At 51.9% G+C, this 22,388-nt stretch overlaps 1 protein-coding gene across 19 annotated transcripts in view; it reads right to left on the bottom strand.

Moving 5' to 3' along the window:
• Positions 1–22,388, bottom strand: part of PTPRF (protein tyrosine phosphatase receptor type F) — a 375,235-nt gene that overhangs the window by 5,237 nt on the left and 347,610 nt on the right. For all 19 annotated transcript variants that reach the window (XM_071436511.1, XM_071436510.1, XM_071436515.1 and 16 more), the window contains 7 exons: positions 21,030–21,127; positions 13,160–13,283; positions 11,041–11,216; positions 5,023–5,142; positions 3,828–3,982; positions 2,287–2,572; positions 497–675 (listed from right to left, as the gene is read on the bottom strand). In XM_071436511.1, the coding sequence (XP_071292612.1) occupies positions 497–675; positions 2,287–2,572; positions 3,828–3,982; positions 5,023–5,142; positions 11,041–11,216; positions 13,160–13,283; positions 21,030–21,127 (1,138 nt within the window). The remainder of the gene's footprint in view (positions 1–496; positions 676–2,286; positions 2,573–3,827; positions 3,983–5,022; positions 5,143–11,040; positions 11,217–13,159; positions 13,284–21,029; positions 21,128–22,388) is intronic.

Raw genomic sequence — 22,388 nt, 5'->3', positions numbered from 1 at the left:
CTGGAGAGAGTAACCTAGTGATGGGCTTCCCAGTGTCCAGCACCAGCCCTGCCTGAGGATCCAGACTCCTCCTAAAATCAAGACATGGAACAAGCTTTGAGCTGCTGCCTGGATCAGCCACTCAGTGGAAGCACACTCCTAACTCTAGTTGTTACAGCAGGGAGGCAGGTTTGAGTTAGGTACTGTAGATATAAAACACAAGCCAAGGGATCCTACCAGAATATCCCATAAAACCTCCACAGAAGCCAACACAGCCTGCCACTCCAGCCATGTGGACATCTGTCTACAGCAACACAAGCCAGCCTGGCAGCACTCACTCACAGGCAGTCTTCACATATTGTAACTACACACACTGCAGTGTCTGAGAAGAAGGAAATAGATAAAATGCAACAAAATGGTCCCCAGCCCACCTCAGGCGGTCAGGACCTGCTTGCCTTGGGAAAGAGAAGGCAAGCAGGCAGGCCAAGCTGGCACAGTCACCCAAGGTAATCCTTACCTGTAGCCATCTATGAAGCTGGCATTGATGTAGTCAGAGCCCTCGACACCGCGGATGGGCTGCAGGCAGACTCTTGTCAGCTCATACGGCATGATGTTCACGAGGCGGTTCTTGAATTTGTTGCAAGGGAGGTTGGCACTGATGAAACGTGAGGTATGTGCTTTAGAATTGGCCAGCAGCTGAAAGAGGAGGAGACACATCAGATCCCTGCTGGAGATGCAGCAGTCTGAGGGCAGAATCAGGATCCTGGCAGCAGTCATGTAGTGGAGTGAAGACCCACAGCAGCTCTCTGACACACACAGAGCCAAGAGGCTTTGTACCTCTCTGAGCCAGGGACGTATGCTTGGTGGTGGCAGGGAAGCAAAGCTTTTCCTCTTTCCTCTTCCAACAATGTCTTGTTATTTACTTCTCACCCCAGAAGAACCCAAGAAAATGTGAGAATTGTGACAGTTTTAGGTAAAGATATATTTTGGGTTACTGTGAGACATTTTATGGCTCTCTTTGAGTCCCATAAACTGGAGTAATGGTAAATGTGTTACCTAGATCTGCTGGCAGATTCAAACAGAAGTCACTCTTCCTTCCCCCAGCTACTTTTTTTTTTTTTTTCCTTCCCCAAAAGACTGCCTCCAGCATCTCCAGAACCACCCTTCTCTCTATGAGTGGCAGGTTGACCTCAGGAGAGGCTCTCTGCACGGGGACAGTGTTGCTTTCTGAGGAGCAGTTCAGCCATGGATGGGAGGACCTCCCATATCCTGCTCCCCAAGGTTTCCCATGCAGTGGACACTGCCAGGGCACAGAGAGGGGCAATTTCACTACTGTTCTCAAGACATCTTTGGAGAAATGAAAGGAAAGTAAAATTTTGTCATTCTTACAACAAAATTGCTTGAGTTGAGCACAATTTTGTGGCTCTCCTGAGGAGTGTCACCATGAGATACTCAGGCAGCATGTTTTACTGTTCCAACCCCAGGATACCAGCAGCTCTGATAACCACAGGACAGAGCTTCTCAACTATTCCCAGCTAACATGGAAAGTCAATATTTTGCCTCTCCTGCTCCTTTGTCACTTGGAGGGAATCCCCAGGGTGAAGGTGTACTGCTGCAGTTCATTTCACAGCCTGCATGGTCTGCTGCCTCCCTGCGTGAGCTATATTCCCCTGCAAGAGTTCACTGGACTAATGCTCCTCATCTGAGAATATGGGCACTTAACAGAGTTCACTTCAGCTCCAAGGCTGTAATAAATATCTGCAGTTGGCATACACAGATACAAGCAGAAAAATATGGGCTTGGCTTCTTAAAAATGGTGTGCCTTAAAACACTGCCTTCACCAATTCTAGACAGTGAGGCTTGGTGTTGAGGTGGTTAAAAGATTACAGAACTTAGCATTGAAGAAATGAGACCAGAAATGTCTCACATATTTAAATTGGAGCTGTTTCCAGACAAGTTGTTCACAGTAACATCAATTATCACTAACATGATATGCATCTGATTTCAGATGCAGCTCCTGCCGCACAGTGAACCTAGAGCAGAATGTGCTGCTGGGAACTGCACATCCATCTGCCTTTTATATCATCCCCAGAATCTGCCAATCCAGGGGGGACCACGGCCGACACAAGCTTTACAATTCAAATCTATTTTAAATCACTGCCTACCTGCTTTTGAAACACACAAAAGAATAACTGCCTGTAATGATCCATAGCCCACCTCTCCCAACCCCTGGACGACCAGCCCGTGGAGCTCTGTGGGCAGACACAGGGCACCAGAGAAGTGGAGTGCTGGGGCTCTGCCACCAACCTTGAATTCCAGCTCCATTGCAGTGACGCTCTCGCCTGGTGGCACCTGGGTCAGCTTCTGGATGTGGGCGAAGAGGTTGCGCGCGGGCACCTCGGTGTTGCTGCACGTGGCGGCCTCCAGCAAGGCCTCGTGGATGAAGATGTACTGGTCCTCTGTCTGCACCATGTAGTTGCGCTGGGAGCGCATGCACGTCACGTGGCCGTAGATGTCCACGGTCTTCTCGTGCTTCATCCGCTCCAGCATGGCGTCGATGACAATGAAGCAGCCGGTTCGGCCCACGCCAGCACTGCAGGAGCAAAGCACATGGTCTGAGATGACACCGTCTCCTAGAGATGTCACACAAGCTCCAGAGATCACCCAGGCACACAAGGGCACACAAGGGGAGTAAAGGCTGCTCTCTGTGAGCGAAGCTCCAAACAAGAAGTGACAGAAGGAGCGAGGGAGAGAATCACTGGAGAATGTGAGAAGCTCCTCAGTCTTTCTGCTGTCCCCGGAAAAGACATGGTGACACCCTGCTGATCCCTGTGGTGGCTGGCAGCCCCTCCACAAGGGAAGGAGAAATGTGCTTAACAGGCAGGAGAGTGACACACACATGTGTGTGTGAAGTCAGAAGACGTGAAGATCAGGCTGGGCCCTAACAGCACTGAAGCCAGTAATTTCCAGCTTGCTTGTCCCCTAACCTGGGTCACTGTTTCCTTACCCATAAAATGAGCATGGCCAGCCTGAGAGGGGAAGCAGAAAGCTGAGGTTATGCATGACTGTGCTGAGCCCTTCCTCAAGCACCAAATGCCTCTCCACTGGACAGGCAGTAGCAAACCTCAAGCTACTCACTCTGAGACAACCCTGAAAACAGCAGATACACTGTTGTGACACGTAAACACAGACAGAGGTAGGGAGCTAGGCATTCCCTCATTTATGGTGCAAGTCATATCCTTAACAAGGCTTTAATACAGCTTGTTTGTGTGTTAATTACACCCCACTACCATCTGAAACAGAGCATGAAAGAAGAGCATTAAACACTGCTGGTAAGGCGTATGCTGAAACAGCAATGATGGAGTGGTTTGTTCAGTAACAGTCCCCTCTTGGCTGCTACAAATAAATCTTGGCTGGGTAAGAATCTGAGCCTTAGTAGACTAATATTTTGCCTTAAGAGCTGCCTTTCTACCCTGTGAAAGAGTATGGCTGTAAATATTGCATATGAATGTTTGTAGAGGTCACTGCATGCATTTCTGTCAGTGATATGCATCTGAAGGTACCACCCACTTAGGCTGGGAACAGATAATTTAATTTTTAAATGGCACTTGCAGTTTTACAGGAAAATGTGTTTTCTGAGGCTCTCCATATAGTGCTATTTAATCTGATACAGCAGTAGCAACAGAAATGCCACCATTGCATTACCACTGCTGCACTACCTGTTCTGCTGCCAGCCCAAGCATGCAGCGCAGGTTATGCTACCATGAAACCTTTCTCACAAGAAGGGGAGACTCCACTTTCAGACAGGTTAAAGCTCCTGCAGCCAGAAGACAAACACACAGTCCTACCTGCAGTGCACAACCATGGGCCCAGCATCTGTTGGGTTACAGGCCTTGACCCGCCGCAGGAAAGCGAGGATTGGGGTGGGGTATTCTGGCACCCCGTGGTCGGGCCAAGCCATGAACTGGAACTGCCGCAGCTCTGTCTTCTCATTGGAGCCATTCTGTCAAAGACAAAGAGGAGTTGTTTTGCATGAGAACATCTCATCCCAGTGCAGGAATGCACTGATAGGGCAACAGCAGCCACAGGCACACAAAGCTCTGTGTGATGATGCATGTACTGGGCTTTCACCAGTGAAAATTTGGAGGAAAAACACAGGTTTATTGCAAAGCGCCTATACATACAGATGCTCTGTAGAAAGGCAGTTTTACAGACAACAGAGCATCTCTGCAGGAGTGGAACAGACTGCAGGGAAGGTGAAAGACTCTTTTCTGCATAGCACAGGTTCACTGCCTGCATACTCACTGCACGTTCAGGGAAAATGGGCACTGGGCATGGAAGGGCTACAGCAGCCAGCTCCCTCCCTGCTCCTCTGCATCATGGTGTCCCTGGGCTGGGTGACCAGCCTGTGACTGCAGACTGCCCTGCTCCTCTCTGGGCTTGGCTGAGTGATCTATGCAGCAAGTGGTAGGAACAGCTGGGTGATTGTTGGGGCCTTCCTGGGGCACGAGTGTGTCCCCCCTGAGCACTGGGCTCCTGGCGCACACTCAGTCACGCACAGAAGCACTTGCTGCAAAGCCTGTCTGCATTGACACTGCTGCTGGCACTGCCCCCAGGGATTTCCAAACACTAATGAGGAATGCAGCAGGCAGGAGAGAAGGGTTTATGCTCATGTCAGAAATAGCCCCTCCATTTGCATTATTAGTGACAGGAGTGATAAAAATTCACTGCTTCCCATGTTGTCCCTCTAATGGGAGGACAGCTGCTACCTGTACACTCACCAGAGGCAAGAACAGCACACAGAAAAGCATTAAGTATCACAAAAAGCACACAGAAGAGCATTAAGTATCCTGCCCAAAGTCCAGTGGTAGCCAGATGCACAACCTACATCTGATGTCCTACTGCAGCCCACCTGTGAGACATGGCTCATGCCTGGGCAAGCCAGGTGCAGCAACTGGCCACTGCCTGTGGGCCATGGAGCACCCTGCAGCCTTGGGAACATCTCTGCAATATGTGAAGCAGCAGCAGCAGGCAGTCCCATACCTTGTACAGCGCGAAGGTGCGCACGGTGTAGGTCGCCAGCTCCACTGTATCCAGCAGGACCACCTGGATCATCCCATAGGTTTCTGTACCCCGGCTCGGCCAGTACTGGTCACACTTTACCTGCAGGGAGGTGAGGAAAATGGGTCAGTGATTGGATGCTGGCTGGGGCATCTGGGATGAGGAACAGGGCTCTGCACTTCAAAGGGTAGAGACAGAAATGAGTAATTGTGCAGGGGGGGGCTCTAAAATCCAGATTTCCTTCCCCCAGAGTGTCCCAACCCCCAAAAAAAGGCAGCACCTGCTGGACCCCTTTCCATAAGGCTCAGAATCAGAATAATATTCTGAGCTGAACTGACCCACAAGGATAATTTTGTCCAACTCTCAAGTGAATGGCCCATATGGGAATTTAACCAATCTTGGTGTTATTAGCACCATGCTCTGGCCAACTGAGGTGATCTCAGTGAGTGGCTACTCATTGAAAGAGGGATTTTCCTTTTCCCCTGGAGCCATTGGTGGAAGTGGCAAAGGGGGCCAGGCCACCAGACAAGAGCAGCAAGAGCAACACCAGATACCAAGACAGTGAGCAGCAATTCCTAGCAGTGATTTGTGCCTGCTGTAGTACTTCTCTGCCTCCTGTTTGGTGAGATGGGCATCTTTGGGGCTTTGCCTGAACCACCCCCTGCCTGAGGAGAAGGTGGGCAGTTGTGAGATGACTGGAGAAGAGCTAGTGCAGCAGGGAGGAGGAAATGGTGGTTTCTGTGGGCACTGCTCTACTCAAAGGGCAGCTCAGGTGAATGAGATGCAGTCTGTATCCCCACCAGCTCCCAGCCAGCCTGGTGTCCTTGATCCACAGCTGTGGTAGGACAGAGCTGAGTCCAGCACAGTACACAGCAACAGGAATTACCTTTCCCATAACATCCATAGTCTCCCAGGGTGCCCTGCCAGCATGGCCTTGGGCAGCAGACCACCCTTGTGAAGGTGGGACACAGCCCATGCCAGGGCTCCAGCCTGGATGCTGTATCCACCCTCCCTGCCCTGCTGCAGGCTTGAGTGCATTGAGCATCACCAAGCAACACCAACCTGCACCTGTGGCAGGTGGCACATCCCTGAAATTCTACATCTCCCAGGTGTTTCAAAATGGTTCTGCAAGGAACAGATGGCAGCTTAGACACAGACACATCTTGTTCTCCCTCTGCAAGAAGACACAGACTGTGGCCAAACTACCCCTTCAGCCCCCTCCTGCAGGCAGCACTGTCCCATCATGAAAACACTGCTGCTCCCTAGAAACCTCCTGCCTTGCATCATCCTTATCATCCCTTTCCAACTCTGCAGTCAGGGTGCTTTGAACTACTGGTCACAGCTTTTGTTGCATCCCACCTGGCAGACAGCCAAACACATCCCCAGGGGCCCATCCCTCTGCCCCCTTCACCTCCCTGCACATCCCTCCCTGCTCACATGCTGCTGCTCTCCTCCTCCTCTTCACAGCTCAGTGTATTCAAACTACTCCTCCATTTCTTTTTTTTTTTTTTTTTCTGTGAAGCCCCAAGCTCCCTATTTAATTGGCACCCTCAGCATCCCTGTTTAATCTGGTACCTGGCTCCCCCACCCTGCAGAGCCACAGTGCCTGGCTGACAGGAGGAAGACTTCATTCCCACCCATGTGCACCACAGTGAAAATGGTTTCCCACCCTAGGAGAGAGGAGTGAATGGAAGATCATCTGTGCTTGTCAAGGAATAGTAAACTTAATTATTAGCAGAATGTGTTTACAGGGGAATGCGTGGGAAGGGAAACAATAAGCTTAATTAGGAATCAATGAAGTTCTGCCTTTTAATTGAAACCACTTGCAGCAGGGTGGGGCTTGTGAGAGCTGAGAGCCCAGATCCTGCACTCTGGCTCTGGAGTGCAGCAACCTGGAGTCAGAGGGATGCACCTCTCCCTGCTTTTTGGGTTCTGCTCACAGTAAGGCCTGCCCTGGCAGAAGTGCCTGGTGCAAGGCTGCCTAATGGGGTACTGCAGGTGCCTGTGCAAGCAGAACAGCTCTGCTGCCTCCTGCCCAGGGTCTCCTGCTGCTTGGGCTGCTGTGCTGCCTTGGATCTGTGGCAGCATGGCAGGCCCTGCAATAATCTCAGGATTCCTCTTCCTCACTTGGCACAGAGCATTTGGTGCTGACTGGCTGCAGCACCAGCAGCTTGAAGGTCACAAACATTATTTCACAGCTAAACTGATCCCATCCTCATGAGTGGGTGCCACCTGCAGGCTGTCTCCACGAGGTCTGAGTTCGTCTTGCCTGGCTTGGGGAGGATGTGACCCTCTCTAAGGGAGAGGAGTGTAGCATGGCATCCTGCAAATGCTGGGGACAGCTGCTTGCTGTGGTTTGCAGGGGATGTTTCAGGGGAACAGCACAGCCTGTTCCTGTGCCTGAGCCTACACCTCAGGGACAGCAGTCCCCTCCTGCCACCCACATGCTGCAGGGCTGTGTACTCGAGCACAAAACAAACTTCAGAGGTTCCCTGTGTGGGATAATAGCAATGCCTGGGCTGGTAATTGAAAATTATTTATTCATGACCAGATAAGAGTCAGTCACATTTTCTGCCAAATTTACCCATAATGTTTATGCCCCATTTTCAAGCTCTGTAAATTTTATGCTGAAGCCGATGCACTGTGGCACTAAAGCAGATAAGAGATGTTTTCTTCTGGCAGTGCTTGTTTCTCATTAACTTAAGGAGCACAGTAATGTCCTGAACAGCCATTTATTGCAGCTTTGCTGAGTGGCTCCTGTTCCTCTCCTTTGATGCCCTGAGCCCAAGAGCAGCCGGGCACCTCTCTTCAGTTTGAGAGCTGTGCTCTGCCCCCAGCCCTGCTCACAAGCTCCAGATGGCACTGCTGTCAGCAGAAGGGCTGGAGCATCGTGTAGCTGCCAGGCTTCTCTTCCCCAGGGCCCTTGAGCACCAGCCTCTTAACACCCCCTCCCGAGGACATGAAATGCCAGGGGAGATCACACTCCAGAGAAGGCTGCTTGGTGCTCTGGGCTGGAACAGAACAACCCACGGCACTGCTGTGGGAGACTTGGCTCTGCCAGGCTCTAGGGGATAGCCCAGGGTAGGAGAAATCCTGCTTTAATACCTCTCTCCTGGCAACACAGCCCGGCAGGGACACACCACACTCCCAGCTTGGGGAAAGCTAATCTACAATGTGTGTTTCTGAACTGCCACCAAATGATTCTGAAACTGATTGTAAAGCTTTGAAGGCAGCTAAATTGCACAATCCAGCCATTTCTATCCTTTATGTGCTTCTCACTTTGTGAAAACATGAAAAAGGGAGGATGATTTAGACCATCAAGCCAGCTAAAATTGCAGACCATAAAAGCTGATGCTCTTTAAAGATTTTTTTTCCCCTCTGCAGCTAAGGAATCCTTTAAAGCAGTGTCACCCCCACAGGGCTGCCAAGCTGCTGCTGGTCCTGGTTGGCTTATCACAGCAGTGCTGAGGGTGACCTGGGGAGCTCGCCTGGAAAGGCAGCAGAGCCTGCTCTGCATCAGGCAGCTCTCCATGAGGCCTTGCTGCCCACCCCGGGCTCTGCAGCTGGACACACAGTCCTGTGCCTCTGCCAAAGCGCCTGGGCAAGGGGACTTTGAAGCAAGGTCACCCTTGGGTAATGCTGTGATGCCATGTGACTGCCTGGAGCAGTGCTGTCCCACAGCAGCATGAGCAGTGGCAGGCAGCAATGCTGCAGGGACCCAAGGGGTTACATCAGATGAAGTTTGAAGTCTCTGGAGCAGAATGAACTGCAAAACAGTGACGCATGTTGAAAGTTTGGAGCAATGGGCAATGACTGGGATTAGGATCTTCACTGGTCCCTAAAAGGTGTGCTCCCAAGAGAGCTCTAGCCCTCACCAAAAGGGCATGAGGAAAAGCAGAGCAGGAAGGTGGCTAAAAGCAATCTTGCCTTTGAAGATGCTGAAAAAGACAACAAAAACCCCCAGAGAAAATAATCGCCTGGAAGTCCACATCACAGCTCCCCACCAGAACCTTGCTGTGAGGGAATGCCCTGAGACACCTACCGGGTACAGCAAACACATCCAGGGAAGTCCTTGCTGTGGATCACTGGTTCAACTCAGGAGTGACCAGGCTTCTCCACTGCCTCTCCTGACAACCTGCCTCTCCCACAGAGCCAGAGAAAAATGCCCACTTCTCATTAGTGCTGGGCATGTGCCAAAGAGGCAGCAGGACTTAGGCAGGCAGTGGCAGGGAGCAAATGCAGGGGTCTGGGTCTGGTCAGGTCAGCCTGGAGCCCCTGGGCAGTCTGCCCAATCAGGCAGGCTGCCTGAGATTCTCTGAGGGCTCTGGTCACCTCCTGCCCATAACAAGGATTCAATGTTACCAAAAGCCTGATCACACGCACTGTGTTTGGGACAGACAAACAAAACACTGCAGGATAGGATGGGGTGTGCTGGGGGGAGATAACACACAGCTCAGCAGCACAGACATCTCAGGCTAAGACGAGTCCCTCTGGGGTCAGAGGAAACCTGTTATCTTCAAGAAACATGCACCTTGGAGTGCCTTGCCATAACTAAGAAGCCCAGAAGTTAAGTGAGTCAAGATTCCAGGCATGGATTTATTTGGCAACCCAGAAGGGCTTTTCCTTGTTCTTCAAATATATGCTCATTATTGAAATGTGAAGGCTCAAGAAAGTCCTCGTATAACCCTCAGCTGCAGAGCACAGTTGATCAGAAGCTTCTGATCTTGCTTAGCCCTGAGTGTGCCAATCTCTGAGCCACAGGGCAGGTCAGAATCATTTCCCTGTCACCCTGTGTGGGTGACAGTGGCCATTGGACAGAACAGCCAGGGCTCTGCAGCAAGAAGCACAGTGCTCAGCTGGGGTTGGATCTCTAGAGACAGCTCATCTCCAAGGAATGCTCTTTTTCCCTCCAGGCTGTAGGGCATTTGAAGATGTCAGGAAACCCATCAATAATGCCTGTTTTTTGCACATTAGGAAAAGCAGATCTGTTTTGCCATAGTGATTGGTGGTTCCAGCCACTTCCTCCCAGTCAGGGTGGGCTGGGACACCCCTGAGAGCATTTCAGTGCTAAAGCTTTAAAAGGGAGGGAGAGCATGCAGGCAAAAGTTTTAACTAAACCCAAACTTGACCGTTTCTGCTTCTCAAGAATGAGCTTATTGGGCTAAAAATAATCAGTGCTTCACAGCTTGAGTGCACAAGCCCCTTCTGCTGTTGGCATGGCAACACTAAAATATTCTGCTAGTACAAATGCTCACTGCTAAAATTTTACTTTTAGGAGCAAACTGAATCATGAGAGGCAGAAGCTGCCTCATCCTTGGGCAGGCTTTGCCCAAAGAGTGCATCTGGGTGCAGGAGCACTTGGTCACAGCTTACAAACTCCTGCTTCAGGGGCTGAGTAAGGACCTCTGTCACGAAAGCTGTATCATCTGCAGTGAGGGCTCCCACTCCTTCTCCAGCTCATGCCTTCCCCATGGTCTGCAGGCAGCTTTGCATTTATTACATCAGAATATCTAATCTTGGCAGTCTAAGCTGATAATTTATACATGTTGTCATTGGACAAGGCACAAATTAGTCTTGTTATTGCAATGAGACCCTGTCAGCCATTCCCCTGCATTGCCAGAAATGCCCGGACCCTGTCAGGCTGCTGCTGGTCCCACCCAACTATTGCAGCTTCTCAGCTTCTGGGGTGGTCCACAATCTCCATCTCAGAGCTTTCCTTTCCCCCTTTGATGTGATGTGGGCAGGAAAGAATGGCTGCACATGCAGATATGCAGGCAAAATAGAGCTAAATGAGCAGGCCAGCAACAGGAGGTTTTGCCACCCTTTTGCCCCACAGGGATATGCTTACAAGGCATTTGTTGCTGGGCTGCACAAAGCAGTGAGCCACATCGCTGGAGCTGCCCCTCCCTGGGTGCCCTTATGCCCTGTGCTGTGAAGCGCTCCCATTCCTCCTTTCTTCCCCCCAACAGCTCCAGAAAAGAGAGAAAGCACACACTGTACCCTGGACTTCTCCTCCAGCCTGGTCATCATGACTATAGTTGCTGTTCTCTGTTCCCACACCATCCTCCAGAAGTCACTGAGGGTTTCTGGCAGCGGTCCCTGCGTGGCAATGTAGGCGTTCTGCTTCCGATAGCCATCGATGTAATTGGCATTGATGTAATCACTGCCTGGGACCCCTGTAGGGGAGAAAGAGGGCAAGAGTTACTGGGGTAAGCCCACAGCCCTGGACCTACTGCTCTGCGGGGCCCCACAGGCAACAGAAGAGGCTGGCATGTTCTCAAGGCTCTCCTTTATGGGGTGATGTCAGGATCTCTCCCAGGGATCCTGCAAAGCACAAGGATGGTGCCTGAAAAAAGAAGAACCCTTTGTAACTCCCACATTAATGCAACAAGCAGGCAACACCAAAGCAGAGAGACAGCTGCCACACGCACACAAAGGAAAATTCACAGGCAGGAATATTAAGGAGCTCATACGGCCCCAAGCAACTGACTGAAATAATTGTCTTAAATTCACCAGCAATTTGTTATGGTCCTACAGCACCTTTTAAAAATGAGGCTCCTTTATTAGCTTGTCTCTGTTAGCAAGGGATGTCAGGCAAGGATGTTCCCCCATTCTTCCTGCAGGGACAACTATCCCCAAGGAACCAGAGATCTTCCTCCTACCACCATTGAAACCCTTCAGTATGAGACCCCTTCTGCTGCCTGCTGGCAGAGGCTGCTCCAGCCCCCACAAAGCCTCCACCACTTTAAGGAAAGGAATTTTTCGTAAAGGCCTTTAAAATGCAAACACATAGTCACTAAAATAAATTTGGCAAAGCAGAGGCCTGAGGCTGCTTCCAAACCCTGCTCAGCATGGGCTGCCCAGGCTGCAGGGATAGAAAGCAGCAGGAATCTCATTGTCTGCCCAGGAGAGAGCATCTGCATTTCATTAGAGAAAGGAAATAAAGCTGGGGGTCACCCCTCGTCCTTTTGTCCTGGGGAAAACTCTACAGCTCTGTTCTCCAGGTCTCAGCAGTCTCCAGCAGACACAAAGTGCTGGCAGCGCTGGGGCGGCAGCAGCTGGAGTGCAGCGCTTGGCTCCTTGGCACGGGCGGCACAGGGCTGGCAGGGTGCTTTGGGAACAGTTCCCAGGAAGGCACAGACACTACTTACAGCAACTGAGTCAGCCTGGAAAGCAGGGATTCCCCCGTGTGCTCACCCCACAGCTGTCTGCGAGGGTTTGCCCATGAGCAGACATGCCAGGCCTTCACATTGCTGCTGCTGCTGCTGCTTAACAGGGCTTGCTGTGAGGGACTGTTTGGCCGCCTCTCCTCCTCTTGAAGAGGATGAATAGTGCATTACCATCAGAGAAGGCTTTTCCATCTCCCAAAAAAGGATGCTAGCGACTGGAGGGCCACCTGTGTGCAAAGTCAGGTCTTCCCCAAGCAGGGTGCATTGAATTAGCTGTATCTTCCCCATCCTCCATCAGTGGGCTCAGATCTGGGTGAGCAGAGCTGGGTGCTGGTTAATAAAACAAGGGGAATGGGTGAGCTCCAGCTCCTCTGTGTGCAACAGGACTAGAAATGTGTATTAGCCCAAACTCCAGGGATGTGGGGCTGGTTCTTGGAGTCATGGGGGTCAGTGCTATGGACACCAGGGCCTGATGCTCCCATGGAGGACAGGGATGTATGGAGTCTGATGTCTCAGGGGAAGGAGCACCCCTCACCCTGTGCCTCTCTGGGCACTTATTTGGGCCGATATATTGACAAGTCTCAGAGAAAGATACTGGCTCTACAACTGTGCTGGGGCAGAGGATGGCAAATGGCACTAACAGTGCCATGTTTCATCATGTAGCGAGGAAGGCAGCTGAAGTCACACAGAGAGGACAGTGGGAGAGGAGGCTGCTGGGACAGGCATGTTTGCTGCCAGCAGTACTAAGAAGCAACCACACAGAACACACTGCTCTGAGGACACTGGGAAAGCTTTACAGCGCCCTTTCTCTTCTGGCCAGCCAGAACACACATTTGATCGTGTTGATGCTTGGTGTTTGTCCCTGCTCAGCTTAGAACACAGAAAAAGATGGTCTCCTTGCTACAGTCAGGTTCAGCTGCTTGTTGGGTGCCCAGTGCAGTGACTCTTACCATCGATGGAAGTCAGGATGACACGCGAGTGGTCATAGGCGATCACATTTGCATAGCGGTTTTTCGGTTTATTCACTTCCAGGTTGGAGTTCTCCCAGGTGAACTGCTGCCCAGGATCAATGGACTGTGGAGAGAAGGAAGGAATTGGTAGCAGTTCCAGCACACTGGAGTGCTGCAGCACACGGGATTCAGTCAGGAAATCTGCACTGTCCTGCACACCTCTCCCCAGGCCAGACACAGCTTCCATGGGTGTCCATGGCAGTAGCATCAAGCCAGACCACACCGAAAACCAGTTTCCAGTGGCACATGCATCCCACTATTTGCAGGCAAAGCAGTTCCTCACTGGGGCAGCCTACTGCAGATGAGCCTTCATCTCCTCTGCTGCATGCTCATCCTTTCCTCTAGAGCTACCCATCAGCAAAAATTTGGTCTTCTGCCAGGATTCCAGAGAGACCTGACTGTGCAGATCTTGACCTAGCAGTTTTATTAGCTGTTGAACTGCAGCCTCTTGAAATACAGCAAGCCCTGGGTGTCTTGTGCCCCAGGAGCTTTTGGTATTAGTGTCCTGCAACACAGCCTGTAAGCATTTGCCAGGGAATAGTCATGAAAATTAATAGGTTACTATCCACTGCTCCAGCTACTTATGCAATGTAAACATCTCTCGTTTGAGTTAATAGAGTGACAAGAAACTATAAACCTGGAGAAGAGATGTGGTTATAAATCTTGGCCTGCACACTATGTAACTGCCTGAAAAGCACACATCCCACTCCCACTTGGCCTTGCACACCCAGTGCTTCTTCCATGAGCCACGTGCTGGTGCACCCAGTCCATGCCTGCTCCACGGCCAGGCAGCCTCTTCCCAAAGCCTTCTCTATCATCTCAGTCTATGCACAAAGCAAGGTGAACAAGGACCATCCCCAGAGCACCCCTCTGAGATGGGATGCTCTTGTTGTCTGAGAGACACGCGAGACACACAGGAAAGACACCTGCCTCAAGCAGGGACTTGCTCTGCACATGCAGCCCTGGGCGAGCTGGGGGCAAGCAGCTACACCAGAAATCAGTCATGAACCCTTTCCCCCCAAAATGAACAACACTGTCAAAACCTTCTTGAAATCTTGCTCCAGCTCAGGGTCTCTGAAACTTTGCTGGCCCATGGATAAAGCACTGGGGAAATAGGCCAAGGAAAGCACTGCATGTTGTGCTCCCTGCAGGCATCTGTGCTCACTGCCTGGAAGAGTCGTGTCAGAAGGTTTCTCAGCCAGTGAAATGCCTGTCAGCTCTGGATCAGCTGCGAGCAAAAGGCTGAGGTGGGAAGCACAGCTCCTTGACTGAGCTGACATGAACAGCTCCCATGGTCCCTCTGCTCAGTTAAACCAACCACCAGCTGTGCACAAAATGACACCCACTGATGTCCCCTCTGCTCCTGTGCTGTGCAGCAGGCACTTCCCAAGCAGCCAGCAGTGGGTGTGGGCACTGGCTTGAGCAGGGAGCAAGGTAGAGCCTGCATTGCTGCACTAGCCCTGAGGGCTTTGCAGCACATGCAGGGCACAGCCAGTGCTGTGCCAGGTGGCAGCTGTCTGTCCCCAGGTGTGGCCCAGGCTGCCTGCAGGTAGAGGGGCCAGTGCTGACGAAAAGGCACAGGAGGATGTGACATCACAGCGATGCTAATAGGTAGTTTGGGAAATGTAGGATGTAAATAGACATTTCCTAGAGAAAACCTGTAATTTTCTATTATCAGTGTAATAAGCAGGCAGCTGCTGTGCTCAGAGGCGCTGCAGCCAGGATGCTGGGAGTGGAGACTGCAAGCACCACTTCTGGCTGCAAACACACAGCCTGGCTGCCACAGGCCTTGCACACTCCTCTGCCCTTGCACACTCCTCTGCCCAGAGACATCTCAGCACAGCTCACAGCTCTCTGGGTCACTTCATGTCATTCAGGCACCTGTATTTTGCTTTCAGTACAGGCTGCTCAGGGGATCTGCTCTTTAGATGCTCCCCACTCTCAGGTGTGTGGCAGGGAAGATGCTGCCCACCAACAGTGGGCCTGAACTGCACAAGGGGAAGGCAGACATGATTGAAGACATGGAAAAAAAAAGAGGAATATAATATGAAAGGACTTTATGGTTTGGAGTAGAGATAAGTAAGTGAGGTTTTGACATCAGTCTGATCAATATGGAGCACACTGAAGGAGAAGTACAAATATACAAACGAATGAGGAAAATATGGACCCACCAATGCCTATTAGAAACATAAATAACACCTATTTTTCAGAAAGGTGGCCTTAGTCTGCACAGACAGCCCATGATGAGACTTGACTAGCTGGTGGTGAAGCTGAGACAGGCTCTGAAAGTATCAGTGAGCATCTTCTTGCTGTGAAGAAGCAGCCCAAGGAAGCACCAGCTGTAATTGCACTCTGTGAACACTCTCAATGGGCACAGGTGGGTGCTGGAGTGAGCCCTACCCCTGCAGCAGAGGCAAGCAGAGCTCAGTGCAGTTGTTCATGCTCAATCTATGCTGCAAATCCCTGCCAAAAGGCTGCAGGGCTGACCCAGCTGTGGGGTGTGGAATGCTTTGCACAGCAAATCTGTGTCCTGCCACAGCAGAGGAAAGGGTTATTTCCTGGGGGAAGACAAGGCTGCCAAGAGCCTCCAGAATGGAGGAGGAGCATCAAGGTGCTGCCATTAGGGTTAATAGCTTTGATGTGCAATGAGTATGTGCAGAAATGGTCTAATCATCATCAGCCTCTTAAGAGGGCAAACAGGTGAGAAAGTCAGAACTACTACAGCACCTGAGTGCAAAGAGGCTCTAATTAAATACTCCTGCAAATTAGTGACTCATTTAGAAGTAAAATGATTTAATTTAAACTCTGGTGATGAATTAATGTACACCTGTTCCCCCCTTTAAGGCAAACAAATGAGTAAATAAATGGAAGGATGATGGGCTGCTTGGAGAGAGTTGGAGCCCCTACATGGAGCAGTGGTTGGCAAGTCTTGTCCCATGTCTGTACAATGCTCTGCAGCCCCTGTTGCAGTAGCACTGCCTCGTCTCCCCACCTTGCTCCACAACTGCCCTGGCACCAAGAATCTGCTCCTGTTCCTTTCTGGGGAGCTCATGGGAATCACTGCTTCATCCCAAAACTTGATCAGAGTAACACTCCCAACAAACACACTCTTCCTAGAAAGCAGAAGGCCTGGGAAATTGGAAGGAAATGAGCCAGGAGGAAACTTAAAAGCACCATGACTTTTGCTTTGCTTTAATGTGACAGGGAGATGCTGTAAGACAGCAAGTGCAAATTAAGAAAAAGCCCAATTAGTAAAACTCCTCCTTCCCAGCATGGAAGTGCAAGGAACAATTTCACCAAAGCAGTTCAGGGATCCCTGCTGCTACTGCCATAAAGACAGAATCAGACCATTGAAAAGGGATTGGAAAAAGGCTCTTTCCTTGACAGACTCTAGAGCACTTTACAAATGCCTAGCAAACATCCCTGAGTGCCAGTTTGACTCTCACATACAATCCACCTCGGGCTTGCTGCTCCCCTTCCTTAGTGCAGTTCCAAAATCTCTCTGCATGCTGAGGCCCTGCTGCTGCCTCTGCTGCTGGCAGGCGTGGAGAGCCCAGGCAGGCAGTGCCCGGGGGCAGCACAGCAGCTCAGGGAGCTGCACAAGGGCACGGGGACAGGAAGATGCACAGGCACTGAGTGCTTCCTGTCCTCCTGTGAAATCAACCACATTAGCAGGAGCATTGACCACTGTCAATCTGCACCACGCCTTAAATGAGGACATAATGTGCCTCTGAATCAATGGCTGGCAGCACTTCAGCCTTATTATTCTTATTACCGGTGAGTGCCCTGTGCCTGCCAGGCAGCTTCCAATGAGCCATTAAACCAGGCAAGCCATTAAAACAAGGCTCCCTGGGTGCTACCTGGATCCTCCTGGGCTCACTGGCCCCAGGGACCCAAGCACCTCTGCTGCTACCTGACCTGCCTTGCCAGGGCTGCAGGCACGGGAGGTGCAGTGTCCTCAGAGGCTTTATGGGAAATGCAAGTGAATACAGGGTTTGGGCAAACCACCAGTGCTTCTCTCCACAGGAAACTGTCAGGAAAGGTCTGCAGCCTCCCTACACACTAGGAAGCAGGAGCACAGTGAAATCTCACACAACCTAAAGATTACTAAGAACTAACATGCCAGGCAGTGCCACACTGCCAGGCTCTCATCACCTGCTCTGCTCTGCTCCTGGGGGCCACACACTGGATGGACATGAGGAGCAATAGCCTCAGGATGCAGTTTGGAAAGGAGTAAGGAAAAAATCTTCTCCTGGGATGGTGATGCAGGATGTAGAGTACTACAAGAGAGCAGGAATCAGTGCTGGCTGGAGCCAGCCTGTCCTGTGTTTGCTAACAGCAACGCTCAGCTTGGTGGATCCCACAGCAGGAGTGTGAGATGTGTGTGCCCAGCAGTTTGTCCCAGGGCAGGATCCTGCCCCGGGAGCACAGGCTGCAGCGTGGGAAGGTGCCCACAGGAGGAGCTCCAACACAGCGGCAGCGCCTGCCACCACCTGCACATCCACAGTCAGGGGGCTCAGCCTTCTTTCTACTTATCTAATTCCATTAATCCCACACTGTAAATTTGCTGTAGCTTTCTCTGTACACTAAAAATGAAATACTCCCCGGTGCAGCCAGGCCAGAAGCAGCTGCCAGACCCTTGTGCCCTGCTCCCCCCCAGCTTGCTGCCTGCCTGTGCAGCGTGGTGGGGCTGTGCTCGCCCTGTGCCAGAGCAGATGGCAGCACTGAACTGTGCCTGCAGACGGCTCAGCTCCCAGCAACTGCATTTCAGCCTCTCCTGCAGCACCAGGGGTACCAGGAGGTACAGCTGGGATGGCTCCCAGGTGCCAGGGATGAGGGCTAACCCACAGCTCATGAGCCTGCTCACTGCAGCCAGCTTGCTCTGTGCTGGCTTTGTTACATGGGCTGCACAGCCACACGGGCTGGCACACTGGTGTGAGCAGTATTATTTGTTCTCTCACTGTGGGAATAGAGGTCAGATGGCTGTGAGAAATCTCTGCCACCCTTCCTGCCCCCTTCCCAGGCATGTGGGGAGGTGCTGACAGGTCTTGTTTCATGTCACCTGTGTCTAGGTTACCCTGCTATTGCTTGCACAGCCGAGGCAAGTGCCAGACTGATGGCTCTAGGCCAGCTGGCCTCAATGGTTAAAAGTGCTGTTAAATATTTGCTCTCTGCCTGTGGTGCCACTGCTCCTGGAATGTGAGCCATCTATAAACAGCCCTGCACCCCACAGAGATGTTAGGCTGACAGGCTGCTCTACAAAAACACTTAAAATGCAACTATTTCAAAGCACAATCAAACAGCAAATGGGCCTTGGGGGCTCACCTGCCATGCCTTCCTCCCTTGTGTCTCCCTGCTCAGCTGTGCTATGCCCATTCTGGCAGCACCATTATGCCATGGGGAACAGGGTCAGGGCCTTCACTTCTCAAAGCACAGGGTCACCACTCAGCTCTGTGTAAGGTCTGGGGCTCACAGAGTCCCAGGGTGAACACTGGGACCGTATCAATGCTTACTGAAAATGCAAGCATGTGCTGAGGTGTGGTTCCTGCCTCCTGGGCTCCCACAGGGGCTGCTCAGCCTGCTCCCCTCCCACCTCTGCTCTTTCCCCACCCACTCTGCAGATTCCCTTAGTCAGCAGCACACACCATGCCTGTCCTGCCCTGCAGCCCTGCTATCAAAGGGAGCTGCTGCCCTGCCAAACCCACACACACAGGGACCAGGATGAGAGCAGACCTGCTGCCACAGCAGCCCTGCACAGGCAGCTGCTGCTCTCTTCAAACTCAGTCCAGGATTCTTCTCACTGGCATTTCAAATGGAAAATGATTGCATTGATCCCCACATGCCAACAAGGTGCAACCCCTTCTACTTTTGGGTCCGTCCTAGTGTCAAACACTCTACAAGCCTGTCATGTTCGGCAATTTTCTGATGATGAGGAGTCAAACACAGCAGAATCCAGGAGAAAAAAATTATGTGCAACAATCAGCTACTTAATAGCTGCTTCAACATGAGAAGTACAACTGATTGGTGCTCTCAACCAGCCATGATATTCTAAAGAAAGAGAAATGAGAAGAGAGAGGCTCATGAAAGCAGCTAAGAGAATTTATTTAATGCTCATTTTTTCAAAAACAGTTCCCACAGCTCAGTATTATGCTGCAGGCTCTACTGAGCACAGGCCTAATGTGAGGATGGGAGTGCAGAGACACTGGATCTTGCTGAATCCCCACCGTGCAGCAGAACCACAGCCTGCCTGTAGCAGAGTGGACAGCCCTGCTTAACATTTCAGTTGGACTGGTAACAAAAAGCCCAAGGCAGACAGATATGACTGCACACTTTGGCTCCACTGGCAGGACATACATGAGCACACAGGTAACTGCAAGGAAAGCACGTTATTCCTTTAAACATTTCCCAAGTCACAACGTAATGCTGTAGCTCATCTCTCTGGTTCAGACAGTAAGTGCAGAGGGATGCCAAGACCCTCCACCTGGCATCCCAAAGCAAAAAAAGAGCTCTGTGCCTTCCTCAGGTAAAAGAAGCACACCCTTTGAACTAGCTGGAATTTGTCTCTTACCTTCTCAACATAGAGATCTGCTTTCCCTTTCCTGGCATATATAATCCTACCTTGTGGGCAAATGCTCTGATCTCATCTCATAAATCAGTGTAGGTACGGTGCAGGAAGGGGTGGCCACAGGCACAGGCAGATAACAATTCAAACAGAAGTGATAACACATGCAAAGAACACTTCCCAAATTTATTCCCTCTTTAATACTAGTGGGGGGTTTATTTACAAGTCCCCTGCAGCTCAAGAGGGCTCTGCATATAAGCACAGCAAAACATCATCCTGCCATTCCTGCTCTCATGGCTGCAGAGGAACTTTTCCCAATTTTAAACAGTTGCAACCTAATCATGCAGCCTGGAAAGTGCAAAAAAGGTGAGGCAGCCCTCAGGTAGGTCAGTCCCTTTCCCTCCACATTCCCTCCCTTTGGCAAGTTGTTCTCAGGGAGGACAGGGCAGGGCTGGAGGGAGCTGGGCTGAGAGAGGTGCAGCGGAGGGAACGGTTCCCCAAGCACCCAGCACATGCCTGTGTGTGTGTGAGCAAGGGCAGCATCGTGGTGGATGCAGGCAGGACCTACCCAGGGGCTGCACCAGAGACATGGATAACGGTGGGAGCATGATCCAGAACTGCAGCAGTTTTGCAGCTTGTGACTGCAGGTCACAGGCAGAAAGCTCTGTGCAGGGAGGATAGCTTGGACTACTCCAGGGCAGTGGGACATTAGCAGAGTTTCTATGGGCACTGATGCTGAATGGCAGAGGCTAATGCCAGCACAGTCCAGTGGGAGATTAGCTGGGGAAAGCAGGAATGCAAACTCACAAGGCATGTTTGCTGGCATCAGAGGACGGTGCAGAGAGCAAAGCTTTGAACACAGATGGAAGTGAATGGGCACACATACTGCAGACCAAAATACATCAGCCAACCTGGATGGAGTGCAGCCCTCACAGAGCAGAACAAAGTAATCAGTGACAGTCTAGGTAGGCAGACATGAGCTCCCATTCACTCCCAAGACCATAACCATGGTGGCAGCATGGCAGGCTGCTGTGCATTCTCCTGCAAGGCCTTCTCCCTGTACCAGCCACGCTTCAAGTGCTCAAGGCGAGTTCCCACCACTGTGGGGTTGGCAGGGAGAGCTGGCAGGGGGACTGACCACACAGCATTGCTGCAGGGGAGGCACAGCTCAGCTCTCACCAGGCCCTCTCTGCTGGGGTCCTGGCCAGCACCACTGCACCCTGCTGCCCGTGCCGCTCTCAGGCTCACCTCGTACTCCTGGGAGAACTTCAGCCCATCGTTGGCCTTGAGCCGCTCGATGTTGTCAGCGAGGTCGCTCACGGGGATGGGGGGGTGGTCACGCATGCCTGCAAGCGAGACAAGGAGGGAGGAGGGAGAGGAGAACAGTTAGGGCTCTGCACGGCCGAGGAGGGCTCAGCAAGAGCATGGGCACAGCAAAGCCCAGAGGTGGGTGCAGGCGGACACGTGTGACCATGGAAGCGCCGGGCGGGATGGAGGGGAACTGAGGGCATGCGGCAGTCCCGGAGCGTGGACAGAACACAAAGGTGATGTGCAGAATGGGCATGGCGGGTGAGCATGCTCGGACAGTGCAGCCACGGGCACACTGAGCAGGCCACGCAGAGGGCAGGGCTCGGCCAGCCCTGGCAGGAACAGGCCGAGGACACGCTGTCACTGCTGTCACTGCTGTCACTGCGTCTCCTGGGCTCCCGCATGGGCTGAAGTTGAACACACTGGTGCTCCCACTGCCAAGGGCTTAAGCTGATCCTCTTGCTTACCCCTAACAATGGCATTAGCCATGAAGAAACTCTGCAGTGAAACCTCTGCAGTGCATGTGCACAGCTTTTTGGGTAGGCAGATGCTGTCACAGTCCCCGGGGCATTAGAGAAGGATGCGAAGGGCCCCACAGAAGAATGGCTCATTCCCTGGTAGGACATTGTACAGTGTTCTGAGAGCTGAGGAGCAGCTCTGCCCACAGCTGCATAACTCTTCAGTGATGCTCCAGAGGCAGGGCCCGCTCCAGGGCCCAAAATCCAGCTCCTCTGGGCTGGTTCATGCAAGGCACCGTGGGCAGCTATGTGCCCTCCAGCAGCTTCTGGGAGGCTGCTGCGAGCTGGGATGCAGCTTAAGCCATGGCAGAAGTCTTGCCCTGCCTAAACCAGGGATGCAACATCACAGCCCATCCTGGGCACAGCTAAAGCCCTGCTCAGCAGAAAGACCCAGAGGAAGGGATCCCACAGATCCCACACATGGGACAGGTACTGTGGCGGTGTGCATGTGGGATTGGGAGGAGCCCTCCTGAGGCCCTGGGACTCAGAGCTTAACCACCACAACCTCCTTCTGTGATGCTGAGATGTTGAACTGGCAGGAACGTGATTGTGAAACACGTCATCCAAATCCCAAGGCTCGTGACTCCATCGGCTGCACTATGGGTTTCCCAGAAACCCCACATGGGTAATGATGATTATTAATAGGCTGAAGCTGTTGACTCACACCCAGAGAGACAGGCTGGAGCACAGCCAGAAGCTCGCTCAGGAGGCTGAACACTGCCACAGATGGCAGTGGTGGGCCACAGAGGTGATGGAGCAGTCTCCAGGCTGGGTACACACA

The sequence above is a fragment of the Agelaius tricolor genome, unplaced genomic scaffold (genome assembly GCF_023055355.1).
Source record: "Agelaius tricolor isolate 1412-34295 unplaced genomic scaffold, bAgeTri1.0.p SCAF_11, whole genome shotgun sequence".
NCBI classification, from domain to species: domain Eukaryota; kingdom Metazoa; phylum Chordata; class Aves; order Passeriformes; family Icteridae; genus Agelaius; species Agelaius tricolor.
The sequence above is the reverse complement of the archived record's forward strand: the minus strand, read 5'-3'. Positions and strand labels throughout refer to the sequence as shown.